Genomic DNA, 23,343 nt, shown 5'->3' on the forward strand with positions numbered 1-23,343 from the left:
GCGATGGAGCTCTCAGAACTTTTTTACGATGGCTCCAGGCTATTGACAGTTGACAGTTACTGTTGCGCGGAGGTTTATTCATGTTTTAACCCGGCTGCGAACGGGTGATCTGATAGAGAGGGCGTCGTTGTTGTTGGTGACCAGCTGGATCTGGACGGCCGTGGAGCCTTCTCGGCCCCCCAACCTCACATGTCCCATCAACTTTAGCCAGCAACTTTTCCTTACAAGAGATTCCAAACTTCTTTTTCTCCCATCATTTTCTCATTTTCACAAATTTTTTTTGGCCCTCCTCTCTCTCTCTCTCTCTCTTCTTTTTTCCTCCCTCAATAATTTCAACGGAATTGGCTTGTTGGACTTGACTTCCTATAAAATCCACACTCCAACCGTATGAGCCCTCCCCCTCTTTTCCCATTTCCCATAGTGATAGCCTGCCCTGCAGCATCGCCCTTCTGTTTCTCTCTGCTACTCCCACTCTGCCTAAAAGGGCCCATCTTCTCCTTCTTCTTCTTCTTCTTCATTGATCTCTCTGGTTCAGGGTCTCGATTCTGGTTTTCTTGAATCAGATATCGGACTACCCTTTTGCTCCGCTAAGCTATTTAGCCATTCTTGGTTTCTGGGCAGTTCCGAATTCCTGGCGAAATATCGTTCTCGACTCACAAAAGTTGAATCTTGAACTGATTCTCCAGGCTGGGTTGGAGATTCCGAGCCCAGTCCGTACGCCTACCCCGACCTTTCTATTCCTTGGAAAAGTTGCGGTTCTTCTTCTTCTTCCGTCTTCATGCTTAACCTCTTGTTCTTGATGTTTGAGATCCATGTCTCCAATTCTCTGTGAAATCCTCCTCTCAGAGTGTATGATAAGTTCCTCATTCAGGCGCAGGACCCACCTAGTTCAATCCTTCTCCGTCGTCTTCCTCTACTGGTTGTACTACGTTTCATAACCTCTGCTGCAAATCCCCGTTAATTAGCCGCTATATCTATCTCTCTATTATATCACCATATCTATTTCCCGAAATAATCCGAAACATTTGCAAAACTACTAGCTGGGTCCTGCTATAAGCCTTATAATTAATCTACTATTTGCTGTATATTGGGTCTCAAGCAATTTGCACGAAGCCACAAACTATTGGCAGTCAATCTCATGGGTTCCTCGAGCGGGACATCTTCAGGGTCAACCCTGATCCAGAACTCGGGATCGGAGGAGAATTTGCAAGCCTTGATGGATCAGAGGAAGAGGAAGAGGATGATCTCCAACCGCGAATCGGCGAGGCGGTCTCGGATGAGGAAGCAGAAGCTCCTGGACGATCTGATGATTCAGGCGGCTCAGCTCAGGAAAGACAACCACCAACTGGGGAACAACGTGAACATCGTGAGCCAGCATTGCATGAGCCTGGAGACCGAGAACTCCATCTTGAGAGTCCAGATGAACGAGCTCACCCACAGGTTGGAGTCTCTGAACGAGATCCTCGGTTTCCTGAATGCAGGAAGTGGCGGCGGATTCTACGGTGGCGGATCAGGACATGGTGGGTTCGGATCACCTGAAGAAGTTGGTGGTGGCGGCGGCGTGACGGATCAGCCTATCGAGTGCTTCTTCAACCCAATGAGTTGTGCTTATGTTGGGAACCAGCCTATCTTGGCATCTGCAGACATGTTCCAGTATTAATCTCAGACGAGAGAGAGAGAGAGAGAGAGAGAACTTGAGATCTGATCTATGTCATGAAGCAGCAGCAGCAGCTAGGCAGTGATTTTTAGTTTGTGTTTGGTAAGAGTGTGAGGGGATAAATGGGTTTTGGGCTGTAAATGGGGAAGGGTTGCTTGCCATTGATTGAAGAACTGTGTCTGTAATTGTCCAGTTTAGTAATGATACCTACTAGATGTTAATTCTAATCTCTCGTTTTCCTTCCTAATCCAACCCATTTTAGTCCTTTTTCTTCTTGACCATATTTCACTGTATTTTGATCACCTTCCATTGCACGAGCTATTGATCTGAGCTTTACCTTAATCCAAATCCTTTACCTAAGAAGAAGAAGAAGAAGAAGAAGAAGACCGATTTGTTTTCCTTATTGAATCTTAAAACAGTACCATGGTTTTTGAGTAGTCCTGAATCTTGCACTATAACCCTGGTTATCATGCTATTTTTAGTTAATGACAGAAAATATTTTCCTAATTACCGAAGGGTGTGATATGACGATTAGATCGATGATTTGGAAAAAAATTATGCAAGGTTAACTGCATCTTGAGAATCGTGATCTAAAGAAAATTCTAAGTGGATGCATCGCTCTCCTCAGTCTGCTCACCCTTCATCGGGGTCGGTGTTCAACCAAATCAATACTGAAGTAAAAGCCAAAAGTCAAAGGTCAATAATCAACTCCATCCCAACAGCTGAAATCATATGATAGTTATTTCTGAAATAAAATATAGGAGCAACTTAAAGTAATAACCCTAGCTATAAAAAGGAATAATTGCGTGCATCCAATGAATCTTTGTCCATATGAAACGTGTAACAATCGAGTTATTCTAGTGGTATTATCTGTCAAGTTGGAGCTATTCTCCTCCGATTTTGTAACAGGGAATTGATTTTGCCCTGCCGAACTTTGGTACTGAGCCAGTGAACTTAACTTACCGTGCTGTTAGGAACCGGAAGGGATGATCATCCATAGGAAGCGTGCATCTTAGCTTATGTTCTGGTTTTGTCCGATATTTCGCTAATTAAGGCGAAAAGCAACGATCCGATGGGGACAATCTTTTGTTATCGAGCTCATCTCAAGATAAACATTGCTTAATTAATGTCTAAACATGAAAGGAAAGCACACCAAATTCATGTCAATCTCTTCCTCTCCTTCTCTCCTTTCTCTTCCCCGCACTCAGTCTCTGTCAATTCAATTCAACTTTGCTATGAGCAAAGAAAGGCCTCATCGCCTATCCGGAAGGGGAAATAAAGCAAAAGGGTATCGTAAGATCGAAAGTTAATTTCTTCGATAATCTACAAATCCATGCACGAAAGCTCCACTTGGTACAAGATTAAAAAGTAAGAAAGGTGTATGAAACTGTAAATCGAGATAGATGAGATGTCACTTTCTTGATATAATGTTGTACAGATGGCCTTGCATGGTGGGACCCAGTTGTCAATTCAAGTGGCCCGTCCTATCATTGCAACTATTTACCCCAATGAAAACACCTATTTACCCCAACATTAGAACTTGATCATAATTACCTTTTGGATCGGACGTTCCGACAAAATCAAAGTTTCAGAGACTTCTCGTTTCTTCAAAGTAAAGAGAAATTAGTAAGATTAAGCTTATTCATGACAAGCCACGCTCAGATCACGCGATAAGCATTGGTATTTCAATGCATTAGCAGGTGAATTTTTCCCGTTCCATCACCGGTCGAAAGCCAACGACGATCTTAACGTTTCGAAACACATCGAGACGAGGCACGTTTTATAATTATCAAGTGAATGTTACGATGCATCCTCAGGAGAACGTTTCTTTCTCACATGTTGGGTCAATCGCGATGCAGACAAATTGCAAGATTATTCATACATAAACATGCGAACACAAGAAAGGCAGATCAATCATGGGATGGACCAAAGGAAGTCGCCGCAAACACACACACACACACATGCAACGCAAGTAGCAGACCAAGCACTGACCCCAGCCTAATCAGGCGACCAGATCCTTAAAGCAATAAAGGACAGAGACAGAGCGCAACGCTTTGGTGCGGGAGTGACGAAAAAAGCCAGAAAGAGGGACATCGCAAATGGGCTCCAACTAGATATTATACAGACATTGGTGGCTCTTGCCTTCCTAAGATTCCCTCTAGCTTTTCGTACTTCCCCCCACCTCATACGACCAAACGAAGGCAAAAATGACCACATGCTCCCGTTGTTTTCTCAACATATTAAATCAATATCGAACGTATTAAATTTATAATCAAAGTGGTTTCTGAGAATCAAAAACCTCACATGGGTCAAGACCCATCTTTTATTTTAGATTTCTTTTGGGATGAGAAATAAATGTTCCCGATAATTAAGAGGAAAATACCAAAAAAGTCATAAAATTACAAACAAACAAAAAAAATCAACGTTGGCGCTAATCGTGTCTATGTGAGCAATTTCCGACCTAAGTTGGCTAGATGGACTCGATTGGTATCAAAATGAAAATGTATATAATTAAATTGATCCAATAAAATGATTTAGTATTGAATTTATACCAATGTAGTAGGTAGAACGCTTTTTTGGTACTTTTCCCTAATTATTATAGACTTCTTTCTAAAGTTCAAATCACTCCATCTGTCCTTTATCGGCACCGTCTTTCTCGCGCTAAATGTCCTTTTTCTCATAAAAAGGCGATAGCAACCGTCGCCGGCGGATAGCGGGATGTCATGTTTAGTCGCCATCGAGGAAAACCACTTGAATCATAGTTTCATAAGCATTTAAAATATGCAACTGCTTCCTCACTTTCTTCCTCCCCCTTGTCTCGAGAGTCAAGAGTTCCGATCCAAACTCTATTAGTCAATCAAGTGGATGGATGGTGGCATAAAAGCAAAGTTGTGCCATCATTCAATGACAAATTTGCCCCTCATCGCTTTGATTTTTTCTCCACCGTATGAAATTACTGATATCATAGGAACTCTCGAAAATCCTCAAACATATGTATTCTTCTAGTACACGCGACCAATATTTTGAAAATTGAAATATTTAACGATCTAAACATTTATGGAGGAGACTCTAATACAAAGAAGAAACCTAATGTGATCCTCCCTCTCTCTTTCTCGTTCAATCAATATGGACAAATCTTCCAAACTAAAGTTCAATGAATGGACTAATGAGTCCCCACTTGAAGACAGATGAAGAAGTGGCGAGCCATGAATGGACCGAAAGGGACTTAATCAAAGCCATAAGCATCGTCACGAGAACAACATCCATCCCTAATCACACGCGTGCCCGCATTGTAAAATGGTGTAAACCCTAGGTGGCCCTAGGGTTTGACTTCATTGGCATTAACTTCCCTTTTTAATTTCAAGAAAAGACGACTCAGTTCCGATACAAATTAGGCCGGTGTCGAGGCTCAAGAACCAATCGAGAATGTGGGCATTTTGTTAATCATAATGTACATGTTAGTGAAACGTTGCTAGGTAGGTATGATGGCTTGATTTGCGCAGAACGATACGTATCGGAATCATTTCGAGATTTCGACATCATATCTCGATAGGGACTTGATTGGTGTACCGATGATTAGTCACGATCCAACTTGCTTGATACTTGTGATGTAAGATCGATGCTGACACGACCAGGAACTTACGGCGTTAAACAAGTTAGAAGGGAATTGCAACTTTGATGTCGTTCATTTCTTCCCCCCTTTGATGACTAATTAAACTTTTCTGCTCTATTTTGACGGGTCATTCATATATGTAGGGGCGACCCAACTATGCGAATAGAATTATAAGAATGGAAGGATCTCGTGAGTGCAACAAGGGAAATCAGTTTAGGCATGTAAATTTGGCCTATTGCACAAGATTACACAGGCTCAATCGCCCATGGTAAATTCGATGATTTAACTAGTTGTACTCGGTTGATGCAAGTGGACAGGAGTTCTGACAATAAAATGTTATTCAGTGTGGGATTTTTCATGATTCCAAAGGATCTCATAAAAAACAAAATAAATAATAAAAATGTGCCGCTATATGCTAAATGTGCCCCAGCACAAAAGCACAAAGAAGACAGGTACTAACACTCTTTGTAAAGTAAAAGGGGTCGGTGCAATTAGGCATATGGTGGCTTCAAATCCAATTATTTGAAAAGCATACAAAAGTAATTTTTATAATGTTTCTTAAAAATTAAAAAAATTAAAATTAAAAAGGCCATTCTACTCATTTAATAAAGGACGAATCGCACAAAAGAGTAACCTTGGTGACGAAATCACCCATCATACCTTTCTCTCTTTTTTCTTTCTGCTTTTTCTCTCTCTCTCTCTCTCTCTCTCTTTTGCCCTTTTTGGATCCGATTGCATGCTGGAAAAGAACTCCTTGTGTTTTTTTTTTTCAGAGAAAATATATATAATTCAAGAGATGGCGAGATCATGTGGCCAGACATGCTGGATTCTGTTCTGCGAAAATATACATAATTTAATTAATAAATAAGTTTTCTCCGAACTCTATAATACAAAATTGAAATCTAAATTATTCAGTGAAAGTATGCGCTGAAGGCATATGTCCTTATCACCGCCCACCACCTTTTGCCATTTATGGAGCGTTAATGGCGTAATGACTTGCAGCTCCTAAAGCACATTTGGGGGCTTCTTCGTGCTATGTCTAAAACTAAATTTAAAATTAAGGAAAACATAGAAAGCGAAAGAATTTCATTCGCTATTTTCCCACTTCCTCGAAACGATTAGATAAGGAAAAGAGCGGTATTATATTATATATAAGTAAACATCAACTCCATTCACTCCTTCAATAACTACGAATGTTTTTCTTGATACGATTCTAGGATGGACATAGCGCATGCCTTGATGGAACGAGTCTGTGACGTAAGGGGTGTCGTGGCCAGCTTGGACGAGGGCTCCCTCTAATTTAAAGGGAAAGGGGGAGGGGGGCTGGACAATTAGAAAATGAAAAGAGTGGCATCATTTTATATTTAACCATCAACTTCACCCACTTCCTTCAATAACTACAAATATTTTTCTCGATACGAATCGATGGCAGTTCGAGTATGGACACAGCACGTGCCTCAATCAAACGAGCTCGGGACATAAAAGAGCGTCGTGATCAGCTCGGACGAGGGCTCCCTCTCGTTTAGGAGGGTGGGAACAATGTGTCCTCATGAATCCCCACATGACAACGCTCCTACGTCACTTAGAAATGACTGGACTATATCAAAGGTTGGATGATAATTGTATCATTTGGTTTAGGAGCACTGTCGCGTTAAATGGGCTAGAAATTGGCCTACATCCTTCTGCTGTTAGGCAGTGAATAGTTCCACAGAGTTAGGGCTACCCCGGTCCGGCCGGACCCGGGAATTGATGTCAAGTTGTCAGCTTTTCTTGGGCCAAGTAAGGTGGCCCAGTTCAAGATCATTGAAATAACAAAGGGATGTTGCTCGCTTTTGACTTGCTTAAAACTTGAGAGAATGTCATCCAGCAATGAAAAGTTCATCCTAATTCCTATGTCGCTTATGAAGTGTTGGTGATTGTGTGTGCTCTGAGGCTGCGCTGCAATGCAGCACATCTCTTCAAAGCCAGAAATCAATGAAGAAATTGGTGAAGAGGGGACTTCATGAGCCGTCATCTATATGGGCAGCCCAACCTTTCTTTCCCCCAAGTTCTGGCGTAAAACCTGTCCACATTCTCAGCTGCAAAATATTTCCCAAGTCTCGTCCATCTCTCGTCAGTAGTCAAAAGGACTGCTAAGAAGGGTTCTTTGATCCCTTTCCACTTTCCTAAGAAACTGGAATGATCCGGCATTACCAGCAGTCGCCGCAAGAGCATTCCCCATGCCTGAAATAGTGGAAGCGTATGCGATCCCTCATTATTATCTCCGTCCGGTATATCTTGGACAGCAATTTCATCACCGCGTGGCAGTCCTCACAAGACCGCAAGTTCTTCACTATCCGTATTTCGGAGTCCGGATTGGTCTTAATCAACCCGAATGCAACGGCAAGCTTTTCGCTGTGATGGCGCAACTGAAATGCTTTATCCTCATCGTCTATCTCGAGCAGTACCCGCGAAAGTTTGGGACTATACCTTTCTTCGATCAATTTCTCTTCAATCTCATCCAATTTCTCGTATATCTTCTCCGCTTCAGGGTGACTTGAATCTCCCGCCACAAATTCATGAATTAACCCATCAATCTCAATCCTACTGGATCCTGGCGGTTTCCTGAGTCCCTTCTTATCCATCAATTCACTAACCCTCGCCTTATCACACCATTTTCCGGCTGACGCGTGGACGTTGCTGATTAGCACATAGCTCCCACAATCATCAGCATTCGTCTCCGAGAGTTGGAGATGCTTCATTAAGCGTTCGCCTCTTTCTATGTCTCCATGAACATCACAAGCCCAAATCAAAGTTCTCCACATGACCGCATCTGGTTCAATTGGCATCTTTCTTATGAACTCTTCAGCTTCTTCCAATTGCCCTGCTCTTGCGAGAATGTCCACTATACATCCATAGTGATGAATTGTTGGTCTTACCCCATATTTCCTTCTCATGTTCTTGAAGTACCGCAGACCTTCATTACCCAAGCCCTCATTTCGACACGCCGATAAAACTGCGGTCATCGTCCTCTCATCTGGTTTTATGCCCATTTTCCTCATCTCGAGGAATAAATCGATGGCATCCGTGCACTTCCCATGACTGGCCAGGCCGGATATCATCGCTGTCCAAGCAAAAGCATCCTTTTCTGCAATGTCATCAAACACTCGCCTCGCGCTGTTTAAATCCCCGCACTTTGCGTACATATCGATGAGTCCGGTGCTGACATTAGCCTTCGAATCAATCTCTATCTCCTTAGCAATCTCATGTACCTTCTTCCCCATTTCCAACGCCCCGGTGTCGGCACATGCCCTCAAAACCGAGACAACAGTCGCACCATTAACCCCGACTCCTTCCTTCCTCATCCTCTCAAACAACCTGATCGCCTCCACAGGACTGTCATCGTCAACCATCCCATCGATCATGCAAGTCCACGAGACCACATCTCTCCGCGACATTCTATCGAACACCTTACACGCACAAGCCGACCGGCCGCAAGCAGAGTACATATGGATCAGGGCATGCTCTATATACTGATCCGAAGCGAGACCCGACTTGACGACCAACCCGTGCGCCTGCTTTCCCAGGCGGGTCGACCTCGAGCGAGCGCAGCACTTGAATACGAAAGGGTAGGTGAACTTGTCGGGTCCGGGGGCGAGGCGGGCCGGGTCGTGGAGCATGGAGAGGAAGAGGGAGAGAGCACGGGGAGGGTGGTCGGGGTCGGGGCTCTGGGAGTAGGCGCGGATCATGGTGTTGAAGTAGTAGGAGTTCGGGGCGGCGAGCGAGTCGAGGATGAGGCGAGCGTAGCTGAGGTCGCCGTGGGGGGAGAGAGCCGAGAAGGTGAAGAGCTTGGAGAGGTTGAGGTCGGGGCCGGTGGTAGTGGGCGATTTGACGATCTGCGCATGGAGCTGCATGGCCTGCGGCATCGTGGTGATCTCCATCGCGCATCTGTGGACGAATTCACTTCGCCGCCGTCTGCTTCTCCTCCTCCTTCTTCCCTGTCTTCTTCTTGCGGGATCCGCTGAAACATGTTCAGACAAGGAAAGCATGGATGTCTGCTAGCGGTAGCCCAGCCCATTAGTGTTGGTACTGTCGGGCTGGGCCATGGCCATGGTGGTCTGAAATTCTGAATTGCACTTGAACAGTGATTATAGGGGGAATTTTGTTCAATCTAGAACCAAGTCTAGATTTTTACAAAGAGAGATGAACATCTTCGTCCACAAAAATCAGACGACCCAAGGTCGTGGTGTGCATGTGTGAATGAATCTATTTCAAACTTCTCATTTCCCTCTCCATTTCTGATATTTGATGTGATTTTTTATGCCAAGTTTGAACAGGTGCATCGAGACATAACATAAGAGTTAGTAAATTCGAAACTTTAGTAAGTCAATTCAAATGCAAGTTAGCAAGTTAGTGCAAAAGTTGATAATTTGCAAGCTTTCTAGAAAAAGTTGATAATTTTGTAAAAACATTGATAAGTACCATCAAGTTATCTCGAAAAGAAGTCACGGTGTCATTTTTTTATCAATAGTTTTTGTACGCTTATCAACGTTTTCTTAAACTTACCGACTTGAACAAAAAAAAATTTTATATTTTTCGAACACGAGAACAGTAGAATGCTGCTACGAAGAATGGTGGGAGTGCCAGTTCTCTTTCGCGTTTCAAGAGCAAATCTCAAAGAATGTCCCCATATGCAATTTTTGTGCTTCAGCCTATGTATGCAAATAGTTCAGATGGGTTGATGATTCTTGGGGTTTGCGATAGGTCCATCGTGCATGACCTATCTGTTCTCCACTCATTTCCTACTTGTGTCAAGCAATTCATTGCAAAGAAGACCTTGACTGTTCATCTCATGGACATGCGAATTTGCCAACCACGTTCCATTGAAGAATGCTATAGGCAGAGAAATAATAGAGGCTTCCTTTTTCTTTTTAAATCTTGTCTGCAAAAGGTGCCCGTGTCTATAAACTAACGCCACCCCACGCCGCTTGATCTTTCTCTGAGTAAAAGAGATGCTGGCACGAATAGTTTAAGTTTCGAGTTTCGTCGAAGTGCTTCTCTTTATTTCCCACCAATGTCCTTTCAGCGACGTTTGGTGCGTTGTCCTTGTCGTGGAGGGATTATTGGAAGCACCCAGGTCGCCCACATTGGTCTCAGGACAACCTAATCATCTCCTTTAACCTGCACGACTAACGATGATTAATACTATCTTAATGCTGATACATTCTTCTTGGAAATCTCTATCCTTCCCCGTTTATCTTACAGTTTAATATATGTATCTGCACTCCACAATCCAAATCTCTCTCTCTCTCTCTCCCTCTCTCTCTCTCTCTCCCTCTCTCTCTCTGTTTGTGTTGAACATGCTACTTCTCCTTGCCATGCATTTGGGTCATTGCAAAGCTGGTGCAAAAACTTGAACAAATTTCATGACACTTCCATTCTTAGGTTAGTTCTTGAATAATCACCATAAGAGTCTCCCTAGGGTTCCGAATAGAATACCAATCTTTGAACCATAATCGGGAATTATGGGGTGTGTTTAAACCAAACTAATGGCCCACTTTGGATATTATTAGATTTGAGTGGACATCACGCTCAAGCTAGCTTCATTATAAATTAATCGATTAAATCAATCCACTAACTTCTTAGACTTATAGTGCTGGTTTCCAAGAGAAAAGTGGTCTCTTTTCACCTTTTCTCTTTAGGTTTCATAATCCAAAGCACAGACGACGACATTTGTAAAGGTAAATAAACTATTAATTTCCCGTTATCTCCATCCACTTCCACTAAGAGTTGTTGTAATGTTTCAAAGATATAGAGGAAAAGAAACATTATTCTGTTGCCTCCCCCCCACACCCCAAACCCACCCCCCCCCCCCCCTCTCTCTCTCTCTCTCTGTTTATACACGCTTGGAAATTTCAGAAGAAAGGAAACATCAAACATGGGTCTCATGCTCCTGAAGAAGATTAGTCTTCTGTTTCTCCTCCTCTCAGCTTCTCTTTTGTCGACTTCTCTGGCAGGTTCGTCTTTTTAACTCTCTTTTTCGTGGCATTCTTTAGCCACAAACTACTTACAGTCTCATTAATCTTTCATTCGTCGACCTTAGTTATCAAATAATAGGTGACCAACCACCATGAAAGGTTAAGAGTTGGAAATTCTGCTAATATTCTGATAACTAGAGATGTTAATGTTCTACGTGTATGCAAGCACGGGAAGCGAAAATTTTGAAGCTCGTCTTCACAAACTGTCTGCTTAGTGATCATTTTTTCTTTTTGTGAACTTTTCAGGCCGACGGTACAAGATCATGAGTAGGTTGGCCGAGGAAGTGAATCCAAATGCTGTTACTTATGAGGTTATTATGTCTTACCTTTCGGTTCGTTCTTAAGTGCCGCGAAAATGATCTTCACGCACGTTGTCTAGGTTTTCCTACCTTCTTCCAGCTCGTTTTCACATCGCCATTGGAGATGGCATTGCCAATCTTATTTCTTTTTCTTTCTTCTCACCGAACTCCAGTTCGAAACTGCTAAGTGAAACCCTTCACTCCAAATGCTCAAAATGTTAGATGAAGGTGTAGTTTCATATTATACTTTTAACATACCGAGAGAAACGGCGAATAATATCTTGCGAGTTATATTTCTTCTCGCTGAGTTTTAGTTGATGGTTTAGTGGGTGATGTCATTGTTAGGAGGGATCACAGGATGAAGATGAGGCAACTGCTGTTCATGAAAGGATTCTGAAAGTGAACACCGACGACTATGGCAAGTACGACCCTTCGCCAGCTCTTGTGCGGCCTCCTTTCAAGCTCATTCCCAACTGAGAGCCGGCGACTGTTTTGTGGAAAATCAATAAGCTGTGATGTGTAAGAACTCACCTAAGTATGTATAATATAAGCCTCGATATCAATATATATACGTGTAATATAGAATCTTGTACTAGTGTATAATATGGTCTTCATAATGAGCGCACGTTAAATTTTGAATCTTGATGATTTAGTTGCCTTTGAAGATGTACGCATCTATCTTACTGATTTGTCAAAGTTGAAAGTGCAGCCAATTATGCTAAAAAAGAGCACACAAGTTGCGTGTCGAGAGAATAAGTGAGAGAAAAACTAAATTGATAGAGAATAAAATAGCATGTAAAGACTTTATTCCATTTCTTCGATATAATTTCAATTATCATAAGACAAAAAATGAAATTTTTGAATTCAAATTTTGAAGATAATAATCTCCATCGATCATTAGCCAACCAACTTGTCGAAAATTATGATTTTATTCGTGTTTCAGTGAAAAGACATGATCGTTTACTCTCTCTTTACTTTTTATTCAAATGATATTTGATGAAATGTATGGAAATGAATTGGAATTTAAGACTCCATTTATTTCGCGAAAAAAAATTTCCTCATTTTTTTACGTTTGGTTCGCTTAGGAAAATGAGTCAACAGAAAACCTATGCTTAAATAAGGGAAAATGATTTTCTTTTTAAAAAATCGAAAATCATTTTCCAAAATATGATTGGGTATCGGCGCTTGGACCCAAAATTCTACGCTTGGGCACACAAACCCCAAAGCTGGATCCTAGGTCTCCAGTGTCCAGGACCAGGTCTCCGGCACCTATGCCCAAGTTGATCGAAGCCAAGATTGAGAACCCATTGCTCATGCTCGGGCCCATGGCACCCGCGCCCAAGTCCATCAAGGTCTGGCCCAAAGCCTCGATGCCCATGCTCGATGCCCCAGCACCCAGGCTTGTGTCCACAAAGGCCGATCGCGCGATCCTAATACCCAAGCCCGTTTCCCCAACACTCAGGCATGTATCCACAAAGGCCATGGTTGAGTCCATCAAGACTAAGCCCGGGACATCGATGCCCGCGCTTAGGTCCATCGAGGTCAAGCCCAGGACCCAGGTGCCTGTGCGCTGATCCACGGTGTCCGGGTTGGGGTCCATCGAGATCAGACCCAGGACTCTAGTGCCCACACCCGGTTCCTCGGCTGCCCATGCGCAAGTTACTAGCGCCCAACTAATTTACGTCTATTTAGGAAAATCAAATCAGATTTTCTACACCAAACGACTGATAATATTTTCCACTCCATTTTTAGATTTCGGCCAAATACCGGAAAATATTGTCATTTTATTGAAAAATGTCTTCTTGGAAAATATTTTCTAGAAACGTCACATTTTTTTGCGAAACAAACGAAGCTTTAATGTTGTTATTTGAGCGTCAAGCTTCATTGGGCCTGAAATCACAGACTTCGGGCTGGACTACAATACCAAAAGCCCAAAGTCAATTCTACACTCGACCAGTAATAATCTCGGGCCTTCGGCCCATTTAGAATAGTAATAGCTACACTAATTTCCGACCATCTCATTTTGAAGACTAAAAGATGTATCGTGGTGAACAATAATACATCTAGAAAGGAGGAAACTTGAGGCGGGCAATGAATTCCTATTTTCGCCAATTCTGTCAAAAAAAATGTTCGGTTTGAAACAACTAAATACTAAAATGCACTTCTTTGTCACTGTAAGCGAGATCATAGTCTTTTTCTATGATCTTTTGAACGAAGCTTTTTTAATATGTGAGACGTTTTTATGGGATAATAATACAAATAGTCCCTGAACTTTGACCCAATATGTAATGTGATTTTTGAATTCTAGTTCATGGACTAGATTAAATATGCATCAAAAGTTTAGGGATCGCATTGAACAAATTAAAAGTTCAGGGACGATATTGTACATAAAAGTTCATGGACCATACTGAACAAATTTAAAGTTCATGGACCACATTTCACATTTGGCCAAAGTTCAAGGACCGTTCATGTTATTTTCCCTGAAAAATTTCTAGAACACCACTTATTATTTAGTAATACATTGTAGTTAAGCCAATCTCCAATGTCAAAATATTCTCACATATTCACGGTTGGACGAGTGATGTACATGTCTCAAGTTAGTTTTGTAGCTGAATTCTCCGAATGCTAACCATCTAACGGTGATACGGTTACAATGAAACACATTTTTTTGATTTCATGTTAAGAATTAACATCACATGCACATCGGATATAAGTTAAATTATAAATGCATAGTAATACGAACCCAGAATTTTCTTAATTTTTGTCAAGATCTAGTTGTGTGTCTCAATTGGTGCAATCTAGCGAACGTTTTTTCTTATGCCCAATAATTGTCTAAGTAAATAAAAAGACGTACATTTTCGGAATGAAAAATTAGGGAAAATCACTAAAAGAATGAAAGAGGGAGTAGAAAGTAAGGTGAATTCTACTCTCCCTTACCTACCCACCCATCTTCAAGAATTTTGATTATTCTTTCTTCTGTTGGGAGAAGTTGAGGTCCGCTTTATAAAGTAACTATCTGACATAATTACTCGTTACATGTCCTATTCTAAAACTCATAGTTGGCATGAGAGTGAAACGGGAGAATTATCGAAAAAGTCATAAATCTATTATAATTATGCTAATTCAGTTTTTTTACCAATTGAATTTTAAACCTTTTGCATTTATGCCAATTCAGAAATTGATCGGAAATTGCTAACATGGACCCGGCCGTCCTACATGGCGCGACCGATTTTAACGTGGACATTTTGTAACTTTTTTTATTTTTAATTTATTTTATTTTCTTTCTCTTGACTTTTTCTTTTGGGGGGGCTGAGGGCCGTGGTGCCCTTGCCCAGTGTTGGTGAGGGTCGGTCGGCGACCTTTGCTGACCCTTAGCTGAAAAAAAATAATAAAGATGGGAAAAAGAAAATAGAAAATAAAAAAATAAAAGCAAAAAAATTATTAGAAAAAGTCCACTGCGCCACATGGTTGGTGTTCATGTCAGCGATTTCCGATTAATTTTGGTCAGATAGACTTAATTAACATAAATGCAAAAGATTTAGGACTCGATTTACAAAAAAAAAAGAAAGGTTTAGGATTTTTTTTTTTTTAATTGACATAATTGCAGTAAGTTTTGGACTTTTTTGGTAATTTTTTCGGAATAGAACTGTATGTACTTTTGTCGCACGTTATGTTCTAAGATGAATTTTCTAAGACATGTTTAGACGAGAGAGAGAGAGAGAGAGAGTTGTGAAGAAGGGAGTGAATGAGAAAATAACTAAAGTGAGTTACCAGATACAGTTCAATGTCCATGACATCCCTTCCGATCGGATGACTCTGAAACTTCTGCCATTATCTCATCATCGTGATATGTTGTCAGCTTTGGCACCTCAGACAGAGCTGGAAGAAGAAGAAAAGAAGAAACAAATCGAACCAGGCCGGTTCTGAGAAACTCGTGACCCGCGAGTCGGACGGACACAGGAAATGCGCCACGTAACCCGCGGAGCCGGCACGTGGCGGGACGTCAGTTTGTCGCTTCCATCCCCCTCGACAACACGCGTGTAGTTTTTGCATGTTCCACCGTCATTGCATCTTCCTATTAAACACTTGAATTTGTGGTAGGGCGTTTGATAGAGAGCTTCTTGTGGGAGCTGGCTTTCGAAGCTTCTTGTTTGTGGGTGGAGTGAAGAAAGAGAGATAGAGAAGAAAGGGTAATGGCTGAATTGAGAGACGAGCATGGGAATCCAATACAGCTCACCGACCAGCATGGCAACCCCGTCCAGCTGACCGACGAGTTCGGCAACCCCATGCACCTGTCCGGTGTCGCCGCCACCACCGCCTCCAGCGGTTCTGTCACCGGCGTCGGGGGTCAGCACCGCCCGCAGGAGCAGCAGGAGCGCCGCGAGGGCGAGGCTGGGGAGCACCGCCGCTCTAGCAGTTCTAGCTCTAGCTCGGTGAGTGTTGGGGTTTGGTAAAATCCCTGGGAAAAAGAAAGCTCACCCTTTTCTCACCCTTTGATTTGAGGGCGATCGATCATAACTCACTCTTCATTAACCATCAAACGTCCTCATGAGCAGCAGCCCTTCCTTCGCTCTCGATTTTTGGGAAAATTTATGTGCTTTTCATGATCCTTTCTCCGCTAGACCCTGAAAGTGAGGGGTGCATGCGTGTCAGTGCTTATAACTTAGGAGTAAATAACTGCGCATTCGATTTCGAGTTCTATGTTTTGGATCAAATCAATTATAAGGGCTCGCGTATCGCGTTGAACCGACATTAATGTTTTCGATGCTTGTAGTCGGAGGAGGACGATGGACAAGGCGGGAGGAGGAAGAAGAAAGGTATGAAAGACAAGCTCAAGGAGAAGATCACCGGATGGAAGCACAAGGACGAGCACTCGGAGGGCGCCACGGCCACCACGGGGGCCACCACCACCGTCAAGGTCGAGCATCACGAGCAGCAGCACGAGAAGAAAAGCATGATGGAGAAGATCAAAGAGAAGCTGCCTGGCCACCATAGCCATTGAAAGAGTTGCCTTCGTCGTGGAATATGTACATAAACATGTGCATATGCTTTGCTTGTGTCACGTCGTAGTGTTTGATTTGTCGCTTTGTTGCCGTAGCGATGGACTTGGATTTCATGTAAAAGTCTCTGTCGGTCGTCGAACGAACGTCCGCACGCTCTGCCTAGAGTTTCCGACTATGTCTGCACACTCTGCCTAGAGTTTCCCTGTATATTTATCTTCCTATACATCTTCCTTAGGAAGAGGAAATACCTTCTAAAGAATCAAAATGGAGCCTTTTAAAGACCTGAGCCATATGGTTGTTGATGTTGTGATGTGTGAAAAGTTGAGGTCTTATCAGTATTCATTCATGCCCATGATAAGGAGAAGAATCTTTTGCCCATTCAAAGTTCCAATTCCACACATCCCTTCCATTATTTCTGTACTAAGCTGGGCTTGGCCCTAATTATACAATTCCCAGTTCACATATTCAACAAATAGTGTGTGAATCTTTAATCTTTACAGATTTCACTAACCCTTCCAAAAAAAACAATATCATACAGACTTGTGTGCTGGTGCCACAATACAATGTCATTTCCTAACTTTCTTGCCGCCGCAAGCTTTAATAAAGCGGGTCTCGGAGGCTTTCTCGTCGCAAGGATAGTCCGTGAAGGTTTTCATGCCACGAAATCATGTAACAGATGCGCGGAACCGAACCTCTGCTGTTGGTTCCCAATGTTGATGCTCTCGAATTCTGTTGTCTCGGGGCCTATAGACGAAGCCGCCTGGTTGTACAGGTCATCCCCTCTCATGGCCAGGAAGCCGCTGTGGGCTCCGGCGGAGACGGGCAAGGCGCCTCCCTCGCAATGTTGCAGCCCCAGAGTAAGGGACACCCCGCTTCCTCCACCGAACCTCCCCAGCTCGGCCATTTGGTAGGCAGCAGCGGCTGCCATGAACCTGTCATTGCTGCTGCCGGACTGAACCATGGAATTCTGGAAGAGACCACAATCGTCAACACTGGGCGCTTGCTCTCCATTTAGCTTGATCTGGCCATACTCAGCTTCGACGTCTCCGTGTCTCCCGTTTAGGTAGTTGAATCCCATGGGGTGGCCCGCTATTTCGACATCTGGAGTCCGGTCGAACGTCGAGTCCATGAGCTGGCCTGAGCTGCATCTCTGTGCAGCTGTTGAACTCTGTTGCACTTCTTCCACCCGGTCCTCCATGGAGGACTTGACATCGCCTGTTTTCGGCTTGGCTGTGTCGGAGGATGAGTTGGAGTCCAGTTCCGGATCCCCAATCTCTTCTTTGTACATTTCTTCGACCATGGGTTTCCAGAGACGCACTCTTGCATTGATGAACCAATTCGAGACCTGTGGCACACAGCAAAACCTGGTTGATCAGTTAAATACACGACATGTCAACACTAAGGAGCTACCGTATCTGGTACAGTGTATCTTACACTATGCAAAGGAACTAATGTCATTCAGGCGTTGTAAATTTTAGAATATATTTGTTTGTCAATGCATAGGAGAAACTAAATGACGGGCTATGATACAGTCAACAAAGCAAGCACCGCCATGGTTAATGAATAATGATAACAACTGGCAGTGGCAGGGCAGGGTGAAGATGACTGTTCTCCTATATAAAACTGCCTCATCCATTTGCTACGCTCTTAGCCTTTCGTTCAAGCCTTTCCTTGTGAACAAGTGGTTTCATAACTGTTGCTCCTTGAGTCCAATTTTTTTTAATGTTAAACCACCCTCTCATCCCAACCTAATCATTATTGAACTGTAATAACATAATCGATGATATCAGACTGCTGGTTTGCCTCCAGCAATGTTTTTGAATAGAGCTCCAGGAATTAGGATGGCTCCATTAGCTCATGCTTCATTGGTTCATGTTCGTCTAATTAAGCTTGAGTTCATTTCTCACCTGACTTCTTGTCAACCCTGTCTGCCTTGCGAGCAGGATTTTGTCAGAGTCCTTTGGGTAACTACAAAAGGCCAAGACTTAAATAAGATATATACGGCATGGAAAATATTCAATGACAATTTATGGAAAAAAAGAAACGACATATAACGGCATAATGGCAGTCGCCTTACGGATGAAGAAAATGCTCAAACAGCCAGGCCCGAAGAATAGAAACAGAACTCTCAGGGAGTCCTCTTTGCGGCCTCCATGCGTGCTGTTGCATCATACCAAGCTGCTGTAGGGCCCGTTGCTGCCTGAGCTGCTGATCCAAATAACGAAGCCGAGGTATTCCCACTCCTTTACTGCTTCCAGAAGCATCTTGTTCCCCAAGACTCTTACGGGTTGCTTGAATTTGGGTGGTGATCGCATCCCGTAAGCACCGAAAGTGGCGCGATATCGTCTGAAGGGCGAGGGCCGTGTATGGTTTAGCAGCACCAGGACCCGCTATCATGTCGAAAGATGACACTACAATCTGCATCTGATAGTAATACTGTTTGTACCTTCTATCAACCTGCATCCATGAACGGTTCATCGATTCCAAGATTGACAAAAGAACAGTAGCTCATTGCACTAGAACATAAGATACAGATCAACAAGACAATGCTATTAATCACCAAAGATGTACAAAAGAAAGTATCAGAGTTACAGTACGATTGTGCTTTGTGTAATTATTTTTCAGTTCCTTATTTCTTCATTTTAAGTAGAGAAGGAATTCTACAAAAAGAAAGAAAACAGATCCTGTCCGGAAAGAAAACAACCATCTGCAGCACATTAATCAAAGAAGACAGCAGGATATGGCACACTGACCACCAGTCCCCACACGATCCCTATGAATAGCTGCCAGTCGTAAACTAGGCATGGAAGCTCAACATGCATACAACATGCGTTTTACTTGTTACACAGGGGGCGCATAAGCATCCCAATCAAAACAATTCAGGTTAAATCGATACTAGATGACAAACTTTAAAGTCAAGTATTGGCGAAATTCCTCTCACATTAGAAAACAGCGGGCATTAGATCTGCTCGCCCAAGTTTTTCTGTTACCGCAAGGAACTTCTACCCGTGCATGAGAGGAAGATCATCACCTCAGCATCTTGACTAGAAAGAGGGATCGTTAATAGAAATCAGCAGGATTTTCATTCATCTCACTAAATTTACTGAGTGAGCTTCCATCTCGAATCAGCAAGCGGACCAAGGTCCCGTGTTCCATTAACCACAAATTTCACTCTTGGCTACCTTTGTATTTTACCTTTTAAGTTGATTGAGTAGCAGAGTCTAATTTGCAATGCTAGATATCTCTTATGATCCAACATTGTTCATTTGGCTGTAATCTGGCCTATTCTTAATTCAAGATGACACCTCCATCTAATAGTATAGTAACATAATAAAGAGAAAGAAAGCAACAATCACACACAAAGTGAATTGAAAGTTTTTCAGAGCAAAACCAGAATTCAAGAGACATGGAATGAGTAAACAGCTTTAATAATAATAAAAAAATTAGATTAACTAAGAATGAGAGTATACACCAAACTCTAAGCACTATCAACAAACATACCTCATCCAACATTGACGAAAGTTTGGCCAACTTGCTCTGCAATTCTTGTCTTTCAGCCTGTGAAAGGTCGCCAGCGGAATTACCATCTGACTCTTGAGGATTTGAAGCCGCATCTTTCTTGGAATCCTCATCTCCCTCTTCAGACCTCTTAATCTTCTCACTATCAGATTGCTTCAAAGCTTTCCGAACATTAACAACTTCATCAAGCAGCTGCTGAGCTGCCCTTAGGTATCTAGAATTCGGAATCATTCTTGACATGCTTGACATTCCATTTACAGAAAAGTTCCCTGCGTTCGATTCTTGATTGGCTCCCACTAGACTCTGAGGGAAGAACTCGGCACTTCTTGGTTGTTCATCTACAGTGGAGCCATTCCTGCTATTGCTTTCAGCCGATTTCGACGAATTAGGACTCAAGAACGCAGTTAAACCCAAGTTCTGACTCCGATATTGACTGGAAGGTATGTGGATGCCTGAGGGAATATGCGTCCCAAGACTTAGTGAAAGTCCCTGTCCCTGCAAGTTCTGACCATCTTGAAGGACTGCTGAGTGGCTGGCCATTGACTGCATAAAGAGCATCTCATTCCTCCCATCTCTCCACCCAGTCAAACCATGATCGCTCATTTGGGACCCACCAAGGCCAGAAAACAGGGCTTGGTGCTGTGGCATAGAATCCAGACCTCCAACAGATGACATATCCATGCCGTTACTTTGCTGCTGAGGATTCCCAGTCAATGCACTCGAGAAGGTTCCGGAACTTACATACATCATATTATTGCCAGGAAGAAGAGATTCCTCAGCATGCGATGTGGGGGCGTGTTCTCGTAAGTATATAACAGGTGCAGCATCTCTTTGATCGCTGGAACTGGTATAGTAAGTCGACATGCTACTTGCACCTGGTTATTGAAGTAAGCCTTTCATAATCACCGAGAGAGCTGAAAAATGAGGAAAAAAGCCTTTCATAATCACCAAGATTCAATTCCTAAATTTTTGGTATCACTATGGACCATGTAGCTAATTGACAAGATAACTACTCTAGACGAGTGATCAACCCGGCCATGTCTGATTGCATATGACTACTGCAGCAATTTACCATATGCTAACTACGTTTAGCTGTGGATGATTTGATGGAGATGCCATCGCAAGAGTAGCTTAAAGTCAATGGGAAAATTGAAGGTCATGCCTTACAAAGCAAACAGGTAGTCTAGCATAGAAACTCAACAATCAAACAATTACCTCCAGGCACGAGATGCAAACAGGAATTTCGGAAAAAAATCAAATACTTAAGGACGATCCTTTGATAAATTGTAGACAAGTCCCGTTTCTTTGATTAAACGAAGTAAGAAAAGAAGTCAAATCCAGTAAATAAACACGCCAAAACACCAACCAAATAAATCAGATGAAATAATCCAATCAAGTACGAGAAAACGTGCTATGTTGGGCAAAACAATCTCGAGGACAAGCTTGGTAGCAACTGGCAAGTAAGAGGTCTGCTTAGTTAGCCTCATAGGATAAAGTAGCTCGATAAGGACTTGCTAGAATGGAAGGATAATTCCAAGAGAAGTATAACAAGTTGTTAGCTTCATCATCTCCATTCCAGAGCTGGAGAAGCGTATGCAAAGATAAATAAATAAAAAAAAAAGGCAAGAAAACTCCCCTCATCCACGGAAAAGGATGGAGAAAAATTGGTGAAGAAAAAGAAAAGTCAAGATCATTGGAAACAAAGAGAACCTCTGAAGCCTGTATCAGTTGAGGGTATGCAACAGAACGGGCTAAAAACTCTTCCAACAGACCAAACTCCCTCCGATCCGAAGAATTCAGCAGAAAGAAAGGCTCCAATTTGCATTGAACTATTAAAGAGACCAGTTCACAGACCTACAAGAACCCAAAACCCAGATGAATTAAGAGCTGGAAAAAACAAGAAGAAGAGAGAAATAACTTTTTCCATAGTTCAGAGGAACAACAAAGCTTGCACTTTTGTTGCCTGTTGAAATCATATACTAGCATGCAACCATCATATCTAGCAACCCCCACCTGAGAACCACACAAGACCCTCTTTCTCTCTCTCTCTCTCCCCGCAAAAGTTGCTTCTTCTTTCTTTTCTTTTTTATGAACCACACAAACACACTCTCTCTTTTCTGAAACAGTCACTACTGCTTTTAAAGCTCCGTGGGTTGCTTAGCTTTGGGTTCTTGCTTGAAACAGAGCTAGCGACTAGCAGTAGTAGTTGGTGTTTAACCAGCAATGTTGCTTCTCCTCCTCCTTCCTCCCTCTAATTCCTTGGCTGGTGTTTGGTTAAGGTGCTCAATCTCTAACCACCAGTTGGTAGACCTAAACCCTCTCTTAAACCCCCTCCTTCCCTCCTTCTCTCACACCATCTCTCTGTCTCTCTCCCTCTACCCGTGGCTGTCTCTCTCATCCATGAGCATGGAAGTTCTGCACTCTCTCTCTCTCTCTCTCTCTCTCTGTGGTTGCTTCAATATCCACCATATAAACCCATGGGCATATTCTATTCCCTTTTATCTTATTGGTTTTATTTGTTTGTTGTGGTTAGTAGCCCCCATTATTTAATTCCCATTTGAAGAAAAAATATTTTTGTTAATGGAGGAAGGCCCAACAGTAGGTGTCCATTTGGCTCCATAATTTGTCATTTCTTGCTCTCTTTTTTGCACCCTCCCTTCTTATTTCTGCAATTTGCACTTTGATTTACCAAATTGACCCACTTACTAAAATGAGGGTATAAATTTGTTCATCTAGATTTTACTCTGTCATATCGCTTAGACACAAGGATTTCGTACGTCAAATGTTGATGGGCCTTAAAGTTGCTGTAAATATTATTGCTCATGCGTCAGCATCAAGCATCGAGCTCTTCTTTCTTTTTTTTTGCCCTTTTGGCAACCCATGGGGTCAGCGTCATGCTCATACTCCTCACAAGTACGCATTTTACTGCCGTCGTACCGGATGGTTGGAAGCTGCTAGCTCTAGCTCCTCGGGACAACCTTGTGGATAAAGATTAGGATCCGACATCTATTAGCTGTGTAGGGCAAAAGAGATAAAGGAAGAAAATGACATATATATATATATATAGTCCTTAAATTTTGGCCCGATATGTAATATGATCCGTGAACTTTTAATTTGTTCGATGTGATCCATAAATTTTAACCCGATATTTAATGTTGTTCGTGAACTTTCAATTGATTCATGAACTTTTGATACCTATTCAATCGAATCCCTAAACTATATGAAAATGTTCGAT

At 42.5% G+C, this 23,343-nt stretch overlaps 5 protein-coding genes across 11 annotated transcripts; 3 read left to right on the forward strand and 2 right to left on the reverse strand.

Annotated features, from left to right (window-relative positions):
• Positions 1 to 389: 389 nt before the first annotated feature.
• LOC115672670 (bZIP transcription factor 11-like) lies at positions 390 to 1,884 on the forward strand. The gene has a single exon (XM_030594550.2). The coding sequence runs from the start codon at positions 1,139 to 1,141 to the stop codon at positions 1,658 to 1,660; it is 522 nt and encodes a 173-aa protein (XP_030450410.1). The 5' UTR covers positions 390 to 1,138; the 3' UTR covers positions 1,661 to 1,884.
• A 5,189-nt stretch (positions 1,885 to 7,073) lies between these two features.
• LOC115672451 (pentatricopeptide repeat-containing protein At4g21065-like) lies at positions 7,074 to 9,279 on the reverse strand. The gene has a single exon (XM_030594259.2). The coding sequence runs from the start codon at positions 9,188 to 9,190 to the stop codon at positions 7,460 to 7,462; it is 1,731 nt and encodes a 576-aa protein (XP_030450119.1). The 5' UTR covers positions 9,191 to 9,279; the 3' UTR covers positions 7,074 to 7,459.
• A 1,880-nt stretch (positions 9,280 to 11,159) lies between these two features.
• Positions 11,160 to 12,223, forward strand: LOC115672857 (protein CASPARIAN STRIP INTEGRITY FACTOR 1-like). 2 transcript variants are annotated; one of them, XM_030594824.2, is made up of 3 exons: positions 11,160 to 11,266; positions 11,534 to 11,598; positions 11,932 to 12,223. In XM_030594824.2, the coding sequence occupies exons 1-3, from the start codon at positions 11,188 to 11,190 to the stop codon at positions 12,061 to 12,063; spliced, it is 276 nt and encodes a 91-aa protein (XP_030450684.1). In that variant the 5' UTR covers positions 11,160 to 11,187; the 3' UTR covers positions 12,064 to 12,223. The 2 variants fall into 2 exon arrangements, with proteins under 2 accessions (XP_030450684.1, XP_030450685.1); XM_030594825.2 differs by having other exon boundaries at positions 11,944 to 12,223.
• A 3,480-nt stretch (positions 12,224 to 15,703) lies between these two features.
• LOC115672615 (late embryogenesis abundant protein) lies at positions 15,704 to 16,722 on the forward strand. The gene is made up of 2 exons (XM_030594468.2): positions 15,704 to 16,019; positions 16,361 to 16,722. Exons 1-2 carry the CDS (start codon positions 15,780 to 15,782, stop codon positions 16,586 to 16,588), a joined length of 468 nt encoding a protein of 155 aa, XP_030450328.1. The 5' UTR covers positions 15,704 to 15,779; the 3' UTR covers positions 16,589 to 16,722.
• Positions 16,723 to 16,974: 252 nt separating this feature from the next.
• LOC115672614 (BEL1-like homeodomain protein 6) lies at positions 16,975 to 22,573 on the reverse strand. 6 transcript variants are annotated; one of them, XM_030594465.2, is made up of 6 exons: positions 22,122 to 22,572; positions 21,819 to 21,962; positions 20,091 to 21,022; positions 18,667 to 19,046; positions 18,497 to 18,557; positions 16,975 to 17,934 (listed from the first exon to the last, which is right to left on the reverse strand). In XM_030594465.2, exons 3-6 carry the CDS (start codon positions 20,970 to 20,972, stop codon positions 17,242 to 17,244), a joined length of 2,016 nt encoding a protein of 671 aa, XP_030450325.1. In that variant the 5' UTR covers positions 20,973 to 21,022; positions 21,819 to 21,962; positions 22,122 to 22,572; the 3' UTR covers positions 16,975 to 17,241. The 6 variants fall into 6 exon arrangements, with proteins under 6 accessions (XP_030450325.1, XP_056160782.1, XP_056160784.1 ...); XM_056304807.1 differs by having other exon boundaries at positions 20,091 to 21,043; XM_056304809.1 differs by lacking the exon at positions 21,819 to 21,962 and having other exon boundaries at positions 22,122 to 22,573.
• Between the last annotated feature and the right edge of the window lie 770 nt (positions 22,574 to 23,343).

The sequence above is a fragment of the Syzygium oleosum genome, unplaced genomic scaffold (genome assembly GCF_021117445.2).
Source record: "Syzygium oleosum isolate NSW1041296 unplaced genomic scaffold, Sole_v2.1 Sole_v2.33, whole genome shotgun sequence".
Classification (NCBI taxonomy): domain Eukaryota; kingdom Viridiplantae; phylum Streptophyta; class Magnoliopsida; order Myrtales; family Myrtaceae; genus Syzygium; species Syzygium oleosum.